General features: G+C 38.8%; 1 protein-coding gene across 1 annotated transcript in view; it reads right to left on the bottom strand.

The window, feature by feature from the left end:
- Window positions 1–2,809: 2,809 nt before the first annotated feature.
- Window positions 2,810–19,681, bottom strand: part of LOC131153061 (DNA repair RAD52-like protein 2, chloroplastic) — a 73,248-nt gene continuing 56,376 nt past the window's right edge. The window contains exon 4 of the mRNA XM_058105091.1: window positions 2,810–3,057. Coding sequence (XP_057961074.1) covers window positions 2,917–3,057 — 141 coding nt within the window. The 3' untranslated portion in view covers window positions 2,810–2,916. The remainder of the gene's footprint in view (window positions 3,058–19,681) is intronic.

Here is a 19,681-nt window from a genome sequence, read left to right as displayed (position 1 = left end):
ATTTTAGAATTTATGGAGTACATATTTATAAGAATTTTTCAAGTAATTTATGACACTTTAATTATTATATAAATTGTATGGCATGAGTTTAATTTATTTGAGGCATAAATAAGCATGTTGAGATTTTTATGATCACTATATTATGAAATATTAACTCAAATTGTGTGGCATGAGTATATACTGATTTTAGAAAATGTTGCAAAAAATTATGGAATTATGTTATGAGTATAGACGCTTGTGTGTTGAGTACAGATGGTTGTGTGCCGATCATAGATGGTTGTGTTTCGAGTTATGAAATAATTGTATTATAAAAAGTTAGGAAATGACAGATTTTATAGAGAATTGTGATTATATCAAATTATATACAAATTTATGGAAATGTGATAATGTTATAGTTTGACAATATAAAATGTATTATATGGTAGTAGAACCCGGATGGACTGGTTCAGATTGAGAGTACGGTACCGTTGCTAGTATGATGTGTTAGCGCAACCACACTATACTGCGAAGTGTTGGTAATGGAAGTCGATTTGACCTGCAAAGAGATGTTGACCACCCCTGTGTCCGGACCAGGCTGCGGTAGGCAAATCATACTACAGACGCTTTAAATTTGACTTAACCTAGTGGTAGGTCAGCCATGGCTAAGTCCCGCCTTTGGGCCGCACAACCCAGTCATGTGGGATTATTACATAACGAGATGTATGAATGTCTCAGGGAAAGTTTTATGTATGTATATATATAATAGATGACATCTAAATATAGAGTAATTTATTACGATAAGTAGGCTATGATGAAAAGTATGTATTTTCCAAGTATATATATGTAGATACGAGTACAACTTTACATGTTTTATCAATTGAAGCTAATTATTTAATTGATGTGTTTCTGAATACTAAAACTCATGTTACCACACACTGATAATAATCTATTCCGTCTTACTGAGATGTGTCTCCCCTATAATTCCTAACATTTCAGGAAATCTCAAAAATCAAGCTTAGAGCGCTCCAGGGCAGGGCTGATTAGAGTTTGTTTAGGGTAAGTTTTCTTTTGTGAGACATGGTTTTGTAAATAGGTATACTTAAGGGATGTAATTATGGACTTTTAAGAAAATATGTATGCATTTCAGGAAACAGTAGAGCTCTAGTATTGTATTTGGAGTTTGTACATTTGTATTCTATTGTGTTGTGTGTGGGAAGAATTATGGACAGAAGTACCTTCAACCCACTTCAAGTGTCAGGTTGTTATATCTTGGTATCGGAGCTATTATGGGAATATATGTGTTATATATATAATGTTATTATTTTTAGGTCGTTATAGAGCCTCTTGGGATTTCATGTTCAGTTGATGGTACCGTTAGCCAGGTCACACTTGGTCTTCTGGTCGCACCTCCTAGTCGCATCACTTAATCTTAAAAATTATAAGATTAATTTTTAACCGTCTGATCATGATCAACGGTCATGATCTCGTAACGATACAAGCATATTAAGTGGTTGTGCGCCACTAGTGTCCTACAAAGCACACCGCGCGCGTGCGCGTTTGTGTGGACGGTCATACCGTCCTAGAGTACACTAGAATACGTACTAACACTACCTCTTAACTAATTTTAAGAGATTATTCCACCTTATTATTTATTAATGACCTTTCCTTTTCCACTTTTTTCAATGTGGAACAAACCCATATAACATTAAATGCTTTAGAAAATAAGAAGACTTTGAAAAATCCATAAAATCATATATTTTTAAAAAATATTTCAAGAAAACATAAATTACAACTCTCATTATTTTTTTTCATTTCAACATTTATTATCAGTACTTCAAAAAAGAAGCATTTGTCAATTAGTTGCAAAGGATCCTCATAGATTTCTTGTTTAATTGAGATAAAAACTGTGATACCTATAGCTCCATTCATTCCGAATTCTTCTTTTCCTTTTCATAACATAATAATTTCTTATTTTGGTAAAAATAATTTTAAAAAACCTAAGAAGACACATCATTAAAGCCCAAATTAGAACTTAGAAAATATTAAGTAAAGAAAAAGAAAATATGAAAGAATCCATATTTTTATTTTTGATTTTCAAGAAAAGTGAGAAAGAATATAAAAAATAAACCAAGTCTATGAACAAAAATTTTATTTTACACATCATTGATATTTAATATTTTCTAATTTTTAGTCATTAAAACAAACTTTCATTTTTGAAAGTATTTTATATAGAAAGAAAATATAAGTGAAAATAAGATTCCACATTTTCCTTTCATTTTCTTTCCCAAAAAAAATTTTCATCCAAATAAATCCAGAGAAAACTGAAAAAAAAAAAAAAAAAAAACTGTGATTCAATGCTTGCATGGCTTTATTTTTTTGCAGGGAATGCATTGACAAATCAATGCGGCTGGACTATGTAATAGAACCGAATAGTTCGCATCTTTATTTATTTTTTTGGCAAAATACAGGCATCGTCGTATCATTTTAACATAAAGTTATTTCTCAGTGTATGCTGCTCCGATTCCATCGCTTTGGTTATGAACCTTTATTACAGGAATTATGAGTGTCCTGCTACCCGTACACACACTGCAGGTCCACGTTCTTAGAGAGGCGATCCAAACTACTATTCTAAACTAATAATAGTTAGTGGGTGAATGTTGGATTGGGGGCGAGGGTTGGTTGAGAGAGAGAGATGAGTACAAGAACGTGGATAAATTTTTTAAGTGATTCAACCAGTCTCAGCTTCTTTTCAATTGATGCAAGCAATATATATCACTTGAAGTTCGGTGCCAGAAATGTCAAATTTATTATCCAAAGTAAAACACTCGTCTATTAAATATATACATCAATTGAAAGGATTATGTCGGGTACGTTTTATTCGCACCAAGTAGAGCAGCAACTTGACATGCATGCATAACTTAACATCGTGTATAACATCTATTCTTTGTGGTATAGATATAATCCAAGGCCGAACCGAGCACATGCTCTGCAGAAAGCTATTTCCTCCGCAGCAGCCACTGGATCCACGATATGTTGGGCATCACTGGATGATATTGTCCCACTGGACTCACGGTGTGCCTATAATAGTATCGCAGAATCAAAAGCGCACAAGAATGTAAATACCGTGTTAAATTCATGCATGCTGCTCAATGGAAAACTCAGCTCACGAATTATGAAATAGTAGGATAGCTTGCAGTGTGCACACATTTGAAATGAAGCAAAAAGCAAATGAGAATAAAATCATTAGAAGCTAAATTTTAAAAAATGGTGTTTTGTCTCATGTCTAAAAGCTCCAAATCAGAAGAATATCATAAAAACAATTCAGCTTTTTATCAATGCCTCAACAGTGTCTTGGACAAGATATACTGGCCAAAGGTCATAAATGCATTCAGAGCTATCACTGGAAACGCAACTGAAAAGCCAACACTAAGTCTTTATGCATCATTCATAGGATAACTTCTTTTTGAGAAGTTGTTTCTTTCACTTGGTTGCATCCAGCCGTTGAAATCCATTTAACCTAAGATGTGCATATAGAAAAACCTAATGACTGAGCACATGCACAACTGATTTTTGTTGTCTTTTCTTTGGAACCTTATTTTAGGGGGAAAAAGTGGAAGCTATCTTGCAGGGAAAAAGCTTAACAATTGCATGGCATAGTTTATCATGCACAGGAAACTGTTTTCTTTTTCTACAAAAGCTGAAGAGACAGAAAGGAAAAGCAAAAGAAAACCAAGATAAAATACCTTCAGCAAATCCCCTTGACAAGGCAACCGAGCAAGCAAGAAATCACACTAGGAAGTACTTTATCCTTTTTTTCACTAGCCAGAACAGAATGGACTTCTAACAAATAGATTCTAGAAACTCAATGGTGGAAGGGAGTTACATTTCTCACTCACCCTGCTGACACTACTACTTCACAAACTCCTTGAAAAGCAACAAACCACAGTTCTATTGAAAAGACTTGAACCTCAATATGTGGATAAGGGTATTGGCATTAATTATTTTGAGACCTTTCCAGTTGCTTGGTTGAATTCTGTTTGGGTTTTAAAATTTACTTTCATTGACCCTCATACCACTTACACGTCAATAATACCTTCTTGTATGGGGATCTGCAAGAAGTATACATAGAGCAACCCTTCTTGGGTGGAGTGCTCCTGCTCCTGCTCCTGCTGCAGCAACTCAGAGACTCACTCTGTGGTTCATGCCTAATCACAAGGGATCTTGGGAGATCAGCACTCCTTCGTGCCTGCTGTTAGGCAGAACAGCAGGGAACTGACCCCAAACGACTGGGCCATGCCCACTTACGCCCAAACTTCTTTCAAGTTTCAAGGATCTAGAAATGGATCTTGGGCTACGCCACAAACGAGGCTTGTAAATTTTTCTTTGGCCTCCCATCTTCTTAGACCTCACCTCCAGGCCCCATGTCAGCCTGATGCTTTCGTTTCTTTTTCAATTTCTAAATAGCCAACAGTACCAACTCCAATTCCCTTAAAAGTCCCAGCTTTGAGACCCCATTTCTGGCCTTGACAACTCACCAGACAGCTCCCCATCCCCAGGTTTGAGGAGTTGAGGGATTTTACACCGGTAGCGAACGTGTAAAAGAACACGTTTCTGATTGGGTGCTTTGGAAAGGAGGGTGGTTAGCAAAACCATTGGAGTGTCTCTTGAAAGCTTCAAAGATAGGGACAAGATCAGAGAGATCTCAGATTCAGTGGAGGCTGGCAGCAGTCAGGACACTTCAAATTGCCAATGTTGAGGAAAATTATCTCGAGGAACATGAGGGGCCTAAATGATAGTCCAAAGAGAGCTTTGACTAAGTCTTTTCTTGAACAGTGGAGAGGAAGGAAATTAAAACTGATCTGTAAATTATTTTCTGGTAAACAATTCCAGCTCGATTTGAGCTGCCGGAAATGCAGGAGGAATTCTTACTTCATGGAAAGTGATGGAGATGCTGGATCACTCAATTAAATCTTTCTCAGTTTCCTGCCTGGTCAGGGATCTGGAAAGCAACTTCAAATTGATTCTCACCAGTTTCTATTGTCCAGGTGAAGGACCCTCTAAGCTGCTCTTGCAGAATGAGCTCATGGAGGTTAAAAAAACCTGGGATGCCACTTGGATTATGTGGGAGACTTCAATTTGGCCTTGTACCCACACGAAAGAAGTTGAAGCATGTCGGGTACCACGAACACAAGAGAATTCATCAATTTCATCAATGTGCTGGCTCTCATTGATTCCCTCATTGGTGACTCCTTCACATGGTCAAATTCCAGGAGACTCCCTCTTCTTCTAGAATTGATCTCCACAGGTTGGAAAGAACATTTCACTGACATCTCTCAAAATCTTCTCCCAAGGCCTTTTGTAGACCACTTCCCCCATCCACCTTGATACGGAAGCCATCAAGTGGGGACCAACTCCTTCTGGTTAGAAAACATGTGGCTCAAACATGATGGTTTTGATGATCTGGTTAAACAATTGTGGTCTTCTCTCCATGATGTAGGAGCAGCATCAAGGATCTGCAGCCATGCGGAGAAAACCAAGCCGAAGAGAAGAAAGAAGCGAAAGGGAAGATAAAAGGGGTAAAGCCACATTCAATTCAAATTCAACAACCACAGCCTGCAACATATCTTTCACACACTATTGATAAGAAAGCCTCTTCACATGAAATTACACATCAACCCCTAAATTTACATTATAATACAAACATACCCCTAGAATACACAATACTACAATCAAGGCCCCAAATACACATAATACTCTACTAATTAAACTAAACACATAATAAACTATTATCTAAACCCAACCATTCCTTGACCAAACTCACCTTAATTATTCTCCAGCAAGGATCTTCCCAAGGCCTTGCTTCTTGTCCTACTAGCAAAAATTAGGCCTCGAATTTTGAAATGTTGGAGGATTAGAAGTAAGAAGAAAACTTGGACTCTTTGAAAGGTAGTGCTTGAGTGATACAAGAAACCACGATCCTTTGGCAGCTTCACACACTTGAATTGAGAGTTAGCATCAATAAACACATGGGGAATGACAAACTCAATAATACGAATGTTTGGAAGACTTTGCATGTCTTCAAACGCATTCATTGCTTCCTTGTAGTATCTTCAAGTTGAGCAATTGCAACTAATTCTTTGTGTTGGTTGATTGGTAGAGCAGACATCAAAATGATTTTCTTCCCATTATAGTGGAAGACATATGTGTTCTCACATCCTTGAGTCACATCCACATCCCAACCAAGGAGTACATGGCCTATCTTCATAGGTATGATATCACACCAAACATTATCAAAGTAAGCACCCATTTGGTTTGGAACCAAATATCTTTCATAAACATGTAACGTAGTGTTGTCAATCCAAGGCATCTTATAAGGCTTTGGGTGAGGTTTTGGATAAAGTTGCAAACAAGTTACTCCACTTGTAGAAACCAAATTCATAGGGCATTGTCCGTCAATGATGATTTTGCAGACATTTCCTCCACACTTGAGAAAGGTGTGAAAAAGCTTGAATTTGTGACCAAGGTATGATAAATGACAATTCTTTATCCAATAATTTGTCTCCATATTGCTAGATTTATACATACCCACTACAACTATGTATTACCAAAAGCCCTTAAACACAATTTCGGCAACAATTCTCATCTTTAACACAGTTTGATTTTTAATTTTCAATAACTATCTTCAAGTCACCGACTCACCATTAATGTTGAATATCATGTAGAAATGAAATGAATTCACTTAGAAAACTCACAAATGCAGATTTCCAAAGCTAGAAGAGACAACTTCCAACATTTCGTGCCAATTTATCACGTTTGCTTACAATGTACCGTATCCACAATCAAAATATCTCCTTGTAGGTCAAAATATTATGGGGCAAACCCAAAAACTCATGGCTAGGACAACTTCTTGCAAGACATGAAATTGCAAAATACTGGGAGACTTCCTTACGTGCGTCATTGGCATGTGGCATGTACCTCTAGTGAGGGTCCTCCAACTATGATTTTTTAGGAGAAGCTAGATCAATAGGTGGGGAATACAGTGGCCGTGGTGTTGTAAGTACAGGTGGGGTTTCTAGAAAGCCAACATTCGGGGAAGGTTTGGTCGGCGTGAGGGGCACTCCAATGGTCGAATCGCAATAAAAAATTAGGGGAAAGGGTTTTGGTGGTTTCTCTTTCTAATGGTGGTGGTGGCGGTGTTGCAAGATGATCGTTAGAAAGTGGTGTTCGAAGATTTGGGGACACGACAGAAATTTTGGAGGGAGGCATGTGGGGACCATCTAATGGTTGGACGCTTGGACCGCAATAAAAATTTAGGGGAAGGGGTTTCGATGGTGTTTGTTTTTTATGGTGGTGGTGTTGCAAGATGGTCGTTGAAAGTAGTGTTCAAAGATTTCGATACACGATTGGAATTTTGGAGAATAGCCAGACTACAATAAAAATTTAGGGGAAACGAGTTCTAGTGGGGTTTGTTTCAGATGGTGGTGGTGGGGGTGGTGCAAAATGGTTGCTGGAAAGTAGTGTTCGAAGATTTGGAGACACGAACGGAATTTAGGAGGAGAACATGACTATAATTTTGGAAGAGGATGAAAAGGTGGAGCGTTTGAAGGTTTGGGAACAAGACCAAAAATTTTGAGGAGTGTAAGAGGATGAGATGGGGGATTGAAATGGAAGAACAGAGATCGATATTGGGTTCTGATACCAAATGATGTAGGGGCAGCATCAAGAATCTGCAGCAATGGGAGAGATTAGAAGAAATTGAAGAAATGAAGGGGAAAGTAGGAGAAAGGTGATACAAGGGGGAGGCTCACGTTCACTTCAAATTTAAATTCAATCACCACTGCCTACAACATTGCTTTCGCACCTATTCATAAGGAAGCCTCTTCACATGATTGCTCTCACACTACTTACAATAAAGCTTCTTCACATGAAATTATAAGGGAATCTTAGGCGCAACGGTAAGGTTGTCGCCGTGTGACTTAGAGGTCAAGGGTTTGAGGCATGGAAACAGTCTCTTGCAAAAAGGCATGGAAACAGTCTCTTGCAAAAATGCAAGATAAGGATGTGTACTATAGATCCATTGTGATCCGCTCCTTCCCCGAACCCCACAAACGCGGGAGCTCTGTGCACCGGGCTACTTTTTTGTTTTTTTTTTCTTCACATGAAATTACATATAAATCCCAAAAACTACATTACATTGCAAACATATCCGTAGAATACACAAATACTACAAGCAAGCCCCCAAATACACATAATACTCTACTAATTAAACTTAACACATAATAAACTATTAACTAAACCCAACAATTCCTTGACCAAACTCTTCTTGATTATTCTCCAAGAAGGAGATATGGGATCTGTACATGGCCTCAATGCCAACAGTAAGGCAAGAACATATTCACTCAAAAAAGAGCTTGCTGATGTGATGCAAACAGGTGTAAAATAGAAGAAAATTCAAAAATAAAGCCTGAAATTTCAAAATAGCATTTTGACAACCTTCTTCAACTCAAATAACTAATAATCCTTAAAATAATAAAGGGATTACTGCTGTGAATTTCAGTCCTGCAAATATGGCAATTTGTAGGCCCAAAACTACTTTGTCATTAGATCAATGCCCAATATAAGACAATACTTCACAGAGAATTATGAAAACAGTCAAGAAATATCAAGCCCGAGGCTAAATCAAGCTCTATTTTGAGTTAAAAGTGCAAACACCTCAAATCCACACTAGATTTGAACAATTTTCAGTTCTGGCACTACTTTCAGTTCAGTAACAGCGGCTTTCTGCAGTTACTCACACCTTTAGCAGCGATGGAAGAACTGGTAGGCATCGCAAGGTTGAATCCTCAAAACCCAAGCCTCCAAATTTTCATAACCCTTGCTGCTAGAGTTGAGCCAGCAGAGTAATCCTCTCAAAGAAAATGCCAAAAAACCTTCTAGAAAGCTCCTACTTATACCAACCCCAAAGCTTCCAAGAGAAGCCAACTCCCATTTTGCACATAACTCACTCTAAATACCACTTATCTTCTAAAGCCACACAAAAAATAACTCCTCTCACCAATGTACCCCCATTAAATATTACAAATGATCCCAAAAATCTAATTTGACCAAAATAAACCCTAAAATTATAAATTACAAAAATGCTCCTAGCACCCACAAATAACAAAACTTGATATAAACAGAAATTTAAATAAAGATTGCATACTTGCATCATGATGTTATCAATATGGGAGAAATCACTTGGGGATAAAAATCCAAAGCTTTATGCCTTAAGAATGGCATCAGAAAACTAGATTCTTCCACAGACCATCAAATGCTCATGACAAATTTAACACTCTGAGCAGAATTATGATTGGGCCGTGAAGGTGGGGAGGAGGGGACTTTTAGTTGAATAGGATGTTGAAAAATGGCATATGTGATTTCTTCTGCAAAGATCTATACACTGAACCAAAGACTTGGACACAAACTGTGGAGGGGATCACTTTCAGCTCTCTCTGCCACAGGGCAGTGGCTTGAAAGCCTCTTTGATGAGGAGGAAATTCTTCAGGCCATTAAGGACTAATGGAAATAAAGCACCTGGCTCAAATGGTTTTGCTTTAGCTTCCAAAAGCAAATGTCTTCTTAAGCAAGATGCTGTCAGCATTTTTTATGATTTTTTCAGAATGGGCAAATTTGTTAGCAGCATAAACTCCATTTTTCTTCCCCGGATTCCCAAGAAAATCAGGGCTTGCAACACTAAAGACTTCCACCCCTGTGAGTCTGACGCATGGAATCTATAAGATCCTATTCAAGGTTCTCACTGCAAGGATGAAGCAAGCAATTCCAGAAGTTATTGTCCAGCACCAGCTTGCTTTTGTAGCAGGGCAGATCATGGATGCAGCCCTTATTGCAAGTGAAGTTGTGGGATGGCAAATGTAGGAAAAAGATGAGAGATTGGGGGGGGGGGGGGGGGGGGGGGGGGGGGGGGTGGGTGGTGCTTGTGTGTTTGGTGCCTTGTAAGCTTGACATGGAGAAGGCTTTTGATCATGTAAACTGGAAGTTTCTCCTTCACATCGTCAAGAGAAAGGATTTTGAAGACCGTTGGTGTAGCTGGGACCAACAATGCATTTTAACCCCAACTCTCCCACTGCTTATCAATGGCTGCCCAAGAGGCTTTTTTAGCACTTCCAGATGTCTATGCTAGGGTGATCCCCTCTCCCCCCTCATTGTTTATTTTGGTCATTAAGGTGAAGAGTCTCTTGTTGAGAAAAGCTTCCCAAGGAGACCTCCTCCTCAAAGGTCTTAGCATTGGAATGAGTGGGAGCAAATGGAGGTTCCCTATTGCAGATGACACCATCATTTCCTATGAATAGGATCCTCAGCAACTCCTCAATCTTAGATGCATCCTTGTTGGAAGCAATTTCAGGCATAAAAGTGAAATTAGGAAAAGGTGAACTCATTCCAGTCTGGCACGGTGCTCAGGGGCTTTCCCTTGCAGGCATTTTGGCCTGCAAGCTGGGGGCTTTTCTAATTTCTCTATTTTGGTTTCCCTCTTTGAGCTAATTCAAAGACAAGGGAGTTCAGGATCCCATCATTAGAAGATTTGAATGGAAGTTGACAGGCTGGAAGAGGAATTAGTCATCTAAACGGTGGGAGACTTGTCCTTATCAAAAGCGCCCTAACAAATCTCCCAATTTTTTATAAGTCCCTCTTCCCTATCCCTTGCTCAATCACTAAAAAGAGGGAATTCAAAGAAAATACCTTTTAGGGAGTTCAGGGAAGGATTTCAAGTATCTTGTCAAATGGGGGGTTGTTAAACTTCTATCAGATGGGTTTAGGAATCAAATCTCTCTTTACTTCCACCAAGCCCTCCTAGGGAAATGGCTTTAGTGATTTATGGAGAAGGATCAACTTTGGAGGGGAATCGTCACTTCAAAATACAGCATAACGGTTGGACATTAAAGTTGGGAGAAGAGAACATGGTGTTGGAGTTCTGAAAGCCATTAGGAAAAGTTGAGATGATTTCTTCTCCCCATTAGCTTCCAGGTGGGGAATCGAGATAATATTGGCATGATATGTGGTGCGGGCATTCTCCCCTTAGCATTGAATATCCTTCAAATTTCAATTTGAGCTAGCCACAAGGATGCCCTTATTTGTAATCATCTTCAACTTTTTTACCAAGGAATTTTCTGGAATTTTCCCTTGATTAGAAATGTTTTTTATTGGGAAGTTGACCAACTTACTGCTTTTTATGGTTACTTACACAAAATCCAAGTGTTTAGTGCTATTACAACAGCAATAACCCCCAAGTCCCACTAGGTGAGGTCAGCTACATGAATTATTTTCCACCAATTCACCCAATGAAGTCCATTTCCCTCGACTAGCTTAAGAGCCATGAAGTCCTTCCTCACTATCTAATTCCCTGTTATTTTAACTAACTTTCTCCTCACAGATACACTGCTTGGCTTGCATTTCAAATGCTCAAACCATCTAAGTCGCGCCCTCCCTTATCTTATCTTCTACCGGTGCTATACCTAGTTTATTACAAATGTGGATATGACTCTCTTCAGTTGCAGCTTCATGGTTTTCACAGGGGTTCTCTTCTTCTGCTGTTAGGTTAAGCAAGGGCTTTCAAAGTTTCCAAGTGGGATATGTCGATTACTGGATAGGGATTCATGCAACTAAGGTAGGGAAGTTCATGGAAATAGTGCATGGATGGACGAGTAAAATTTTTGTCCCTAAAGGGCTGAAAGCAGATTTATGGTCTCAATTTGGGGATGCTTTCGTTGCTTAGGAGAGCTCGAGTCAATCAAGCTATAAGGCAGCAAATAACAAGAAGTATGAAAATAGTTCATCGATTCGGATCGTTTCAGGAAGCATAGGTGATGGTGGAGGTCAATCGATCTCTAAGAGTGTACAGGAGGTGGTTTGTGCTTCTTGTGGGGAAAGAATGCAAGAGAAGTTCATTCAATCAAGTATGCATGAAAAATCAACAGCAGCAAGGGCATTGCTTCCAACTGAGCAACGGCGATCGAAGGCAACTTGGGTTTCTTGCAGGGATAGTGGGTTGACAAAGATTGAGTGGGCTGCGCTTGGCTTATTGTCAATTAATATAGACTTGGGCCGGCTGTTTGAAAATAATATAACTCTTTTAAACTCTTTCCTGGGCTTGCTGGTTAGGAGGCCCCAGAACAATCTTATGAAAACACTAGGCTTGGGTATTGAGAAAGCGCAGACAGTCAATTAAATGGGCTAGCCTGAAAGTCCTTAGGTCCCTAACCATTAGGAAGCCTTCCACCCAAATCTGGGGAGGTTATAGGAGTTCAAAGTTCTTCAGAGCAGAAGCAAGATGAACTGCTTTCATCTTCAAACAAGGCACTAAGTTGTGTTCCTCTTCGAACAACATTCTTGGCGGTCATAAGGAGGGATGCTTTGAAAACAGTAAAGAGTAGGCAAGGGAAGTAGGAAATCATTATGCTTCTCCTTGGTAGGAGAACTAGGGGTAAGCATAATTCGGGGAAACCTGAATTAACCAATTTAACTGACCGAAATTGGTCGGTTCGGTTCGAGTAAAAAAATTGGTTCGGTCGGTTCGGTTGGGGTTCACCAAATTTTGGTGAATCGGTTTTTGGTTCGGTGAATAGGAATTATAAATTCGGTTAACCAATTAACCGATTAACCGATTTAGTAATTACTTAAATTTCAAGCATAAATTAACTAGGGTTTACTGTTAGTGTTTAGCTGCCCCCTCCGCACTCCGCAGCTACTGTCCTCGACTCCTCTCCACTCTCAAGTCTCGACTTCTCCTTCGGTCCTTCTCGAGTTCTCGGCTTGATGGCTTCTCCATCTCCACTTCTCAGTTCAGCAGTTCTCCAGTTCTCCTCTTCAGTTCTCGCTTCCATTCCCTTCGGCTCGCCTAAGGTCCCCATTCCCAAATCCCTCTCAGTTCTCCCTCTTCGCAGCTTCACCTGTCCGGCTGTCCCAAATCCCTCTTCAACAAATGTATCAGTATTAGGAATTGTTCAGCAGATTTCTGGCCTCCAGTCCGAATTGATGACCCTTCGGCCTTCAGTCTGAGCTAGAAAATTCCCTTCCAGAGGACAGGAATGACCTGTGAGTAATACTTTTCAGTTGAAGACTTGAAGGTGCCTATTTTTTGTTTTGATAGCACAGTAAAATTATTAAGAGAGAAAGGAGGTAACATAAACTAAAGGCAAGAAGTCCTGAGAACTAAAACAAGGAAAAAAGCCAAGAAAACTAAGACAACTTATGTAGAAAGCCCTTCAAATGTTTTTTTTTTTATGTTTTTTTTTTTAAACAAAATTAATAAATAAGCTGCAGAGTAAAAAATTTATAATTATATTCTGTTTTTAATAATTAATTTTAAATAATTTCGATCAAATTCGGTTAACCAAATTACCCAAACATTTAATTCAGTCAGTCGAGGTTCGGTTGATACCTCTTATTTGGTCGGTTTGATTAATGGAAATGGTTAACCGAAATTTTTAGTTAATTCGGTTAATTAACCAAATTTCACCGAACCGACCGTTTGCACACCCCTAAGGAGAACAACGATAATATGGGAACTTTTATGGACGAAAAGGCAAGCTCTATTTCTAAGAATCTTAATTTTTGATAGTTTGAAAACCAAGACTTCATTTTTGGGTCGGTTGGGAATCTAGCTAGTAAGGGAGTCAATGAGGATAACTCGAGAAGTGGAAAGGTTTATGTCTACCATAAGGAAGTCAAAATGGGTTTTGAAGGGAGGAAAATTAATGAAGATAAGCAAGATTTATCAGGTGTGGAAACACATAAAATTAATGAAAGAGATTCCAAAGGTGTTCTAAGTATAATGGAGCAGCCCATCGGTATGGGAGCCAATTTGAGCAAGGATAGAAAGAGATGGGGAGATATTTCGGATGAGGATAGTGTCGAGAGTGGTGATTTTGAATGCCAAAAAAGGTTTACTTTTGGATCATACATGGGATTAGCATGGATTTTCCTCCAATTCTTTTACTGATCACATCGGGGATTTATCTTATGTGCTGCCTCCTCCCTTAGAAGGCTTAGAGGGAATTAATATGTTTGAAGATGAGGTTACTAAAGATAAATATAAGGTTAAGGATGGAATTTTGCCTACTTCAGTCCAAGAAAATTTTTCTAGGCTATTCCTACTTTGCATCGATTCTTTGTCTTTACTGATGTCACCATTTTTGAGTCTACACCATACTACTCTAATTCCATGAGTTATGTTGACCTTGATGTCCCTTTCTCTGCCTTGCGATCCCAACATCTTCTCTATGCCCAATCTTCCTACATCTTCATCCAATTTGAGTCCTTGTTGCTTGGATCATCCCAATTTGCAAGTATACAAACAGCGACTCAAGGGAGGAGAGCCTCCTCCAGCATCTACTACTGCACTTGTAGTTCCCTTGTCAAATGATCTTATTTCCCATGATATTGATCCTCCTATAGCTTTTTGAAAAGGTAAACGCATTTGTACCCAACATCCAATCTCTAATTTTGTTTATTATGATTTCTTGTCACCCTCATGCTACCGTTTTGTTAGTTCTCTATCTTTTGTTGCTCTTCCAAAATCTAGTTCCAAAGCCCTATCCCGTTCAAGGTGGAGGACTGCAATGGTTGAAGAGAAGTGTGTGCCATATGATAATGATACTTGGGTTTTGGTACCTCTTCCTCTTGGTAAGTCTATAGTTGGTTGTCGTTGAGTATACAACATGAAAGTCAATCCTGATGATTCTGTGGCTCGTTTGAAGGCCCGTCTTGTTGCTAAGGGATTTACTCAAGTGTACTGTTTGGATTATTTTGACACATTCTCTCTGATCACTAAACTTGTCTCAGTATGTTTGTTCATCTCTTTAGCCACTACTTGTCATTGGCCTCTACATTAGTTAGATATGAAGAATTCTTTCCTAGATGGTGATTTCATAAGGAGGTCTTTATGGAGCAATCACTTGGGTTTGTTGCTCAGAGAGAATCAGGCTTGGTGTATTGGCTTAAGAAATCATTATACGGATTAAAACAATCTCCTAGAGCATGGTTTGGCTGATTTAGTGTTGTAGTACTTGAGTTTGGCTTCCGACGGTGTACAATAGATCACTCTGTGTTTTATCATCATACTCTATTTGGCAGGGGTGATATACTCTATTTTATCATCATACTTTATTTGCTAATTGTGTTGTGGATGACATAGTGATCGCTAGTGATGACGATTGATCAAGGCATTTAGTACCTAAAGCTTTTCTTGCAAAGTAAGTTTTAGACCAAGCCCTTGGGATCATTGAAGTACTTATTAGGTATAGAAGTAGCAAGATTTTGTACGAGAACTGTGTTGTCACTGAGGAAGTATGTTCTTGATCTTTTAGATGAGATAGGGCTTTTGGAATCCAAACTTGTTGATACACCCAAAGATCCCAATGGAAAGTTAGTGTCGGATATGGTGATTTGTTGCACAACCTAGGTACCAAAGATTTGTTGGAAAGTTGAATTATATCACAGCCAATGACCATATCCTTCGCAACAAGTGTTAGGAATCAGTTTCTTGATTCCTCGAGAACAAGTCACTAGGATTTAGTAATTTGCATTTTGAGATATCTCAAAGGTGCACCAGGGAGAGGTCTCTTATATCAGGATCAAAGTCACACTAATATTCAGTGATATACAGATGAAGATTGGGTTGAGTCACTTCCGATTGGAGATCCACAATCGTGTACTGTATCTTTGTCAATGGTAATTTGGTGTCTTGGAAAAGCTAGAAACAAACTATCATGGCCAAGTCAATTGCTGAGTCAAAGTGTAGGGTTATGGTGCACACTAAATGCGAGCTCGTTTGGTTGAAGAGCATAGTGAAAGAACTAGGTTTCCCACATTCTCACCAAATGGAGTTGAAGTGAGATAATCAAGCTACTACTAATATTGTCTCCAACACGATCTTCCATGCGAACAAAGCACATTGATGTTGATTGCCACTTTGTTTGGGAGAAACTTGTACAAAAGCTCATTATAACCACTCATGTGAAGTCTGAGTTTCAGCCAATTGATTTGTTCACAAAAGCTTTGGGAGGTACTCATGTGCAATTCATTCGTAACAAGCTAGAAGCATCTGATATATATGCTCCAGCTTGAGGGGGAGTGTTAAAGATTATTTGTCATTTAGAATTGTTATTATGAGTTAAGAGTTATATTAGTAAGTGTGAGTTAGTAAGGGTATTCTGGTCATTGGCACTGTACTTGACATATATTATAAAGGGAGAGACCTATCATTAAAGTAAGGTGTTCAATTTTACCCAATTATTCAAAAAATGTATTACAAATAGTGTTGCCTTCCAATCCCTCACAAGATCAGGCAGTAGTAAACCCTTGCAAAGCCAGAGGAATGAGCCAAAAAAAAAAGCCAAAACACTACTCCATACCAAGCACACAAGGAGAAATTGAGTGATCCTTGAAGGTTCATGCACTCCTCTCGATCTATAAGGTCCAGAAAATAGCAAAAACCGCTACGCCATAACGCTTTTTGATGTAGGTCAGGAACATAAAATTTGTAACAAAGTGATATATAGTGTCAGAATGCCGCTTTACCTAAAAAATTAAGTTGTTCGATTATGGGACAACAATGTATATCAAGCTTTAACATACATAATTACGGGAGAAATAGAAGAGGAGGAGGAGGAAGAGAAGAAGAAGAAGAGAGGATAAAGGAGAGACAACATGACAAAACAGAGAATAAAACACAAATAGAACAAGAAAATAATAAACAGTGAGAAATAGATGCAGAATAGAGAAGAAAAGGGAAGAGGAAGAGGAAGAGGAAGGAGGACTAAGAAGGAGAATCTATACAAAACAGAGAGGGATGATAACTATCTCAAACAACTTACAAGCAAAGTACTGCACATACAAGTAGCTAAAACACATAAAAACATTTACAAAAAAAAAAAACCAACATAACAGGAAATTACACAATGCAAATAAAAGTTTGATACTAGTTTCCAAAATCTACACCTAAAATAAATAAGCCAATGGGCAACCTAAATGATATAGACAGTCCTTCGACACTTCTCCCATCCTTCTCTTCTCAAAACCCCAATATCACACACGCAAAATCACCCATCACCTGTGAAGGCAAACAAGCATCACCAAAACAAGAAAAAAGGAGGCACCCCAAAGGTACTTTGCAACCCTGCAATGCAAGAACTAATGAGCTTTTATTTCATGGGGCTCGCACGTGTCACGCACATGCCAAGATTGAGAGCTATGTAGGGCCTTCTAACCTATAGAAGCCATGCGTGTTAATCCTTCTCAAAGTTACACTCAAGATAAAATTTTCAATCTTGAAAGGAATATTTGGCTTGCAAACAATGCAGCTCCAAGGGAAGAAACTAGAGGAAGGAGATTTGAGGAGGTGAAGGAAGAAAGATTTGGGGGAAAAGAGACCTAACAAATTACCCTACTCTCTAGTCTCCGCTATTGGACAAAACAAAATGATCTAGAGTGTTGAGCAAAGTGGTAAGCTCATCAACCTCCCACTATGACCTATAGAGTTTCCTAGAGCCTAATTTGATAATTTTGGTTTTGGTTTTGGCTTTATAGTTGCTACTCTCATCATTCTGTTTTTTTTTTTTTTGTCCACAAAAAGGAGTTGTGTGATAATTCTAGTGTTTATGTTCGTATCATCATCACAATCAATGACCTTAATAGGATTGCATACGTTAAAAGTGTTGGCTTCAAAAAGAATTCAATATCAAAGACTTGGGCACTCTTCATTATTTTCTGAGGGTAAACATTGTACAAAGTAAAAAAAGTTTAAACTTGTCTTATAAAAATTATAACTGGAACTTGCTAAATGAGACTGGTATGTTGGGAGCTAAACCAGTTAACACTCCTATGAATCCCTATTGTGAAGTGGAGGGATGCTCAACCTCATACATCTTGATCCTTACAAAAGAATCTCATATCAAAGACATGGCCACTGTTTGTTATTTTCTAAGGGTATAAGATCGCACGAGGTAAAAAAGCCCGAAACTTGTCTCAACAAAAATATAACTCATAACATACTAGATGAGATTGGCATGTTTGGAGCTAAAGAAATTGATGCACCGATGGATCTTAACGTGAAGTTGTCAATGGATGTTGGACCTTAGATATCCTATTATCCTAACTATCAATATAACCTAAACTTGCTTAAATGAGACTAGTTTGTTGGAGCTAGACAAGTTGATACTCCAACATATCTCAATATGTGCCCACTCCTCCCTCTCTCTCTCTCTTAAAAATACAACTTGAACTTGCTAATATGAGAATAGTACGTTGGGCTCTACATGAGTTGATACTCTAGTGGATCCCACCTCCTCTCAATCTGTCCTAAGCCAATCCTGAGATCTCTTTTGCTACTAGTGCAATCACCTCTCACGAGGTTGAAGCTAAACCAAAATCTGTCCCACTAACCTAGCTAATCTCTTGGGAGAAATGTCTGGGGTAACATGTGCATTCCGAAATTTTTCCATTAATCACATCTACGCCCTAAGCATGACTAACCGAACTACTCAAGACATCAACCCCACATAGCCTTGACCCAACACTCTTTGTAGCAAGCAGATAGGCCATGGGTGCCCTTATTACCCCTAAAGTTGTGGATGTTGCCGATGGACATTTTGACCAAACACATTCTAATTAGTCCCATTTTTCTTAAAGCAGGGTTCCATTGTCTTTTCTTAACATATGGTGAGCATATCTTGAGTTCGTACTAGCTCCAAAATTTCTAATTTCAATATTTAGGATTTAGGATCATCCTTTTTTGGATTTGGAGAGCAACCCTGGCCCATTTGGACTTTCTTATTTGAATTTGGACAAGGGTTGTGTCCTAATACACCCCTTGGACATGAGAGACAAGCTCCTTCGTCTTTAAGGGTATTTTGGGAAAAAAATGTGTACTAGGGCAAAACCCTAGCCTTAGCCCTCTATAAAAAAGGATAGGAGGGATCTATGCTAGGGTAAAACTGCAGCATTAGGAGAGAAGAGGCTCAAATGAAAGCAAGATGGCTTGAAGCAGTCGTGCTTGCAGAATTGTAGGAGAAGGTATTCTTCGTACTTTCCTTGCCTCCATTGCAAGGTTTGCTTTCTCACGCTTTTCCATTGATGATATCTTGTGTTAATAATGTGGAAATTGCATTTTAGAGGATATGTTTATTGCATGTTCTTGGGGTTACATAGATCATTTCCTAGGCTCACAAAAAAGCTATCATCTTCTTCTCCTCCTCCCTCTTCTCTATTTCTTGATTCTTTTTCATAATTCTTGGTTTTTCATGTTTATGGGTGGTGTAAGCATGTTTAAGTAGAGAGAGTTCAAAGATAGAAAATATAAAGAAGTGTGCATGTTTAAAGAAAGAAAAATGAGAGTTTAGAGAGAGAAAATAGAATAGAAAGAAAGTCTATTTGGGTTAGAGAGACAAAAAGAGGGCAGGAGGAAGTCCAGAAGAATGAGGCCTGCAGCTATTTTTGGAAAAAAAGGAGTGGGGCTGCTGCCAAGGCAAATGCTTGGCCAGAGCCATGGCTGGACAAGGAAGCGACAGCCATTGGTTGTTCACATATTCGCGTGTGTGAAGAGTGTGTGTGTGTGTGTGTGTGTGTGTGTGAGAGAGAGAGAGAGAGAGAGAGAGAGGGAAAAGAGACCTGGCCTTACCAATTTTCCAATGACCAAGGCTGCCGCAGG

This window comes from Malania oleifera, chromosome 4 (genome assembly GCF_029873635.1).
Source record: "Malania oleifera isolate guangnan ecotype guangnan chromosome 4, ASM2987363v1, whole genome shotgun sequence".
NCBI classification, from domain to species: Eukaryota; Viridiplantae; Streptophyta; class Magnoliopsida; order Santalales; family Ximeniaceae; genus Malania; species Malania oleifera.
Note: the sequence above shows the minus strand (reverse complement) of the source record. Positions and strands in the feature narration are given on the sequence as shown.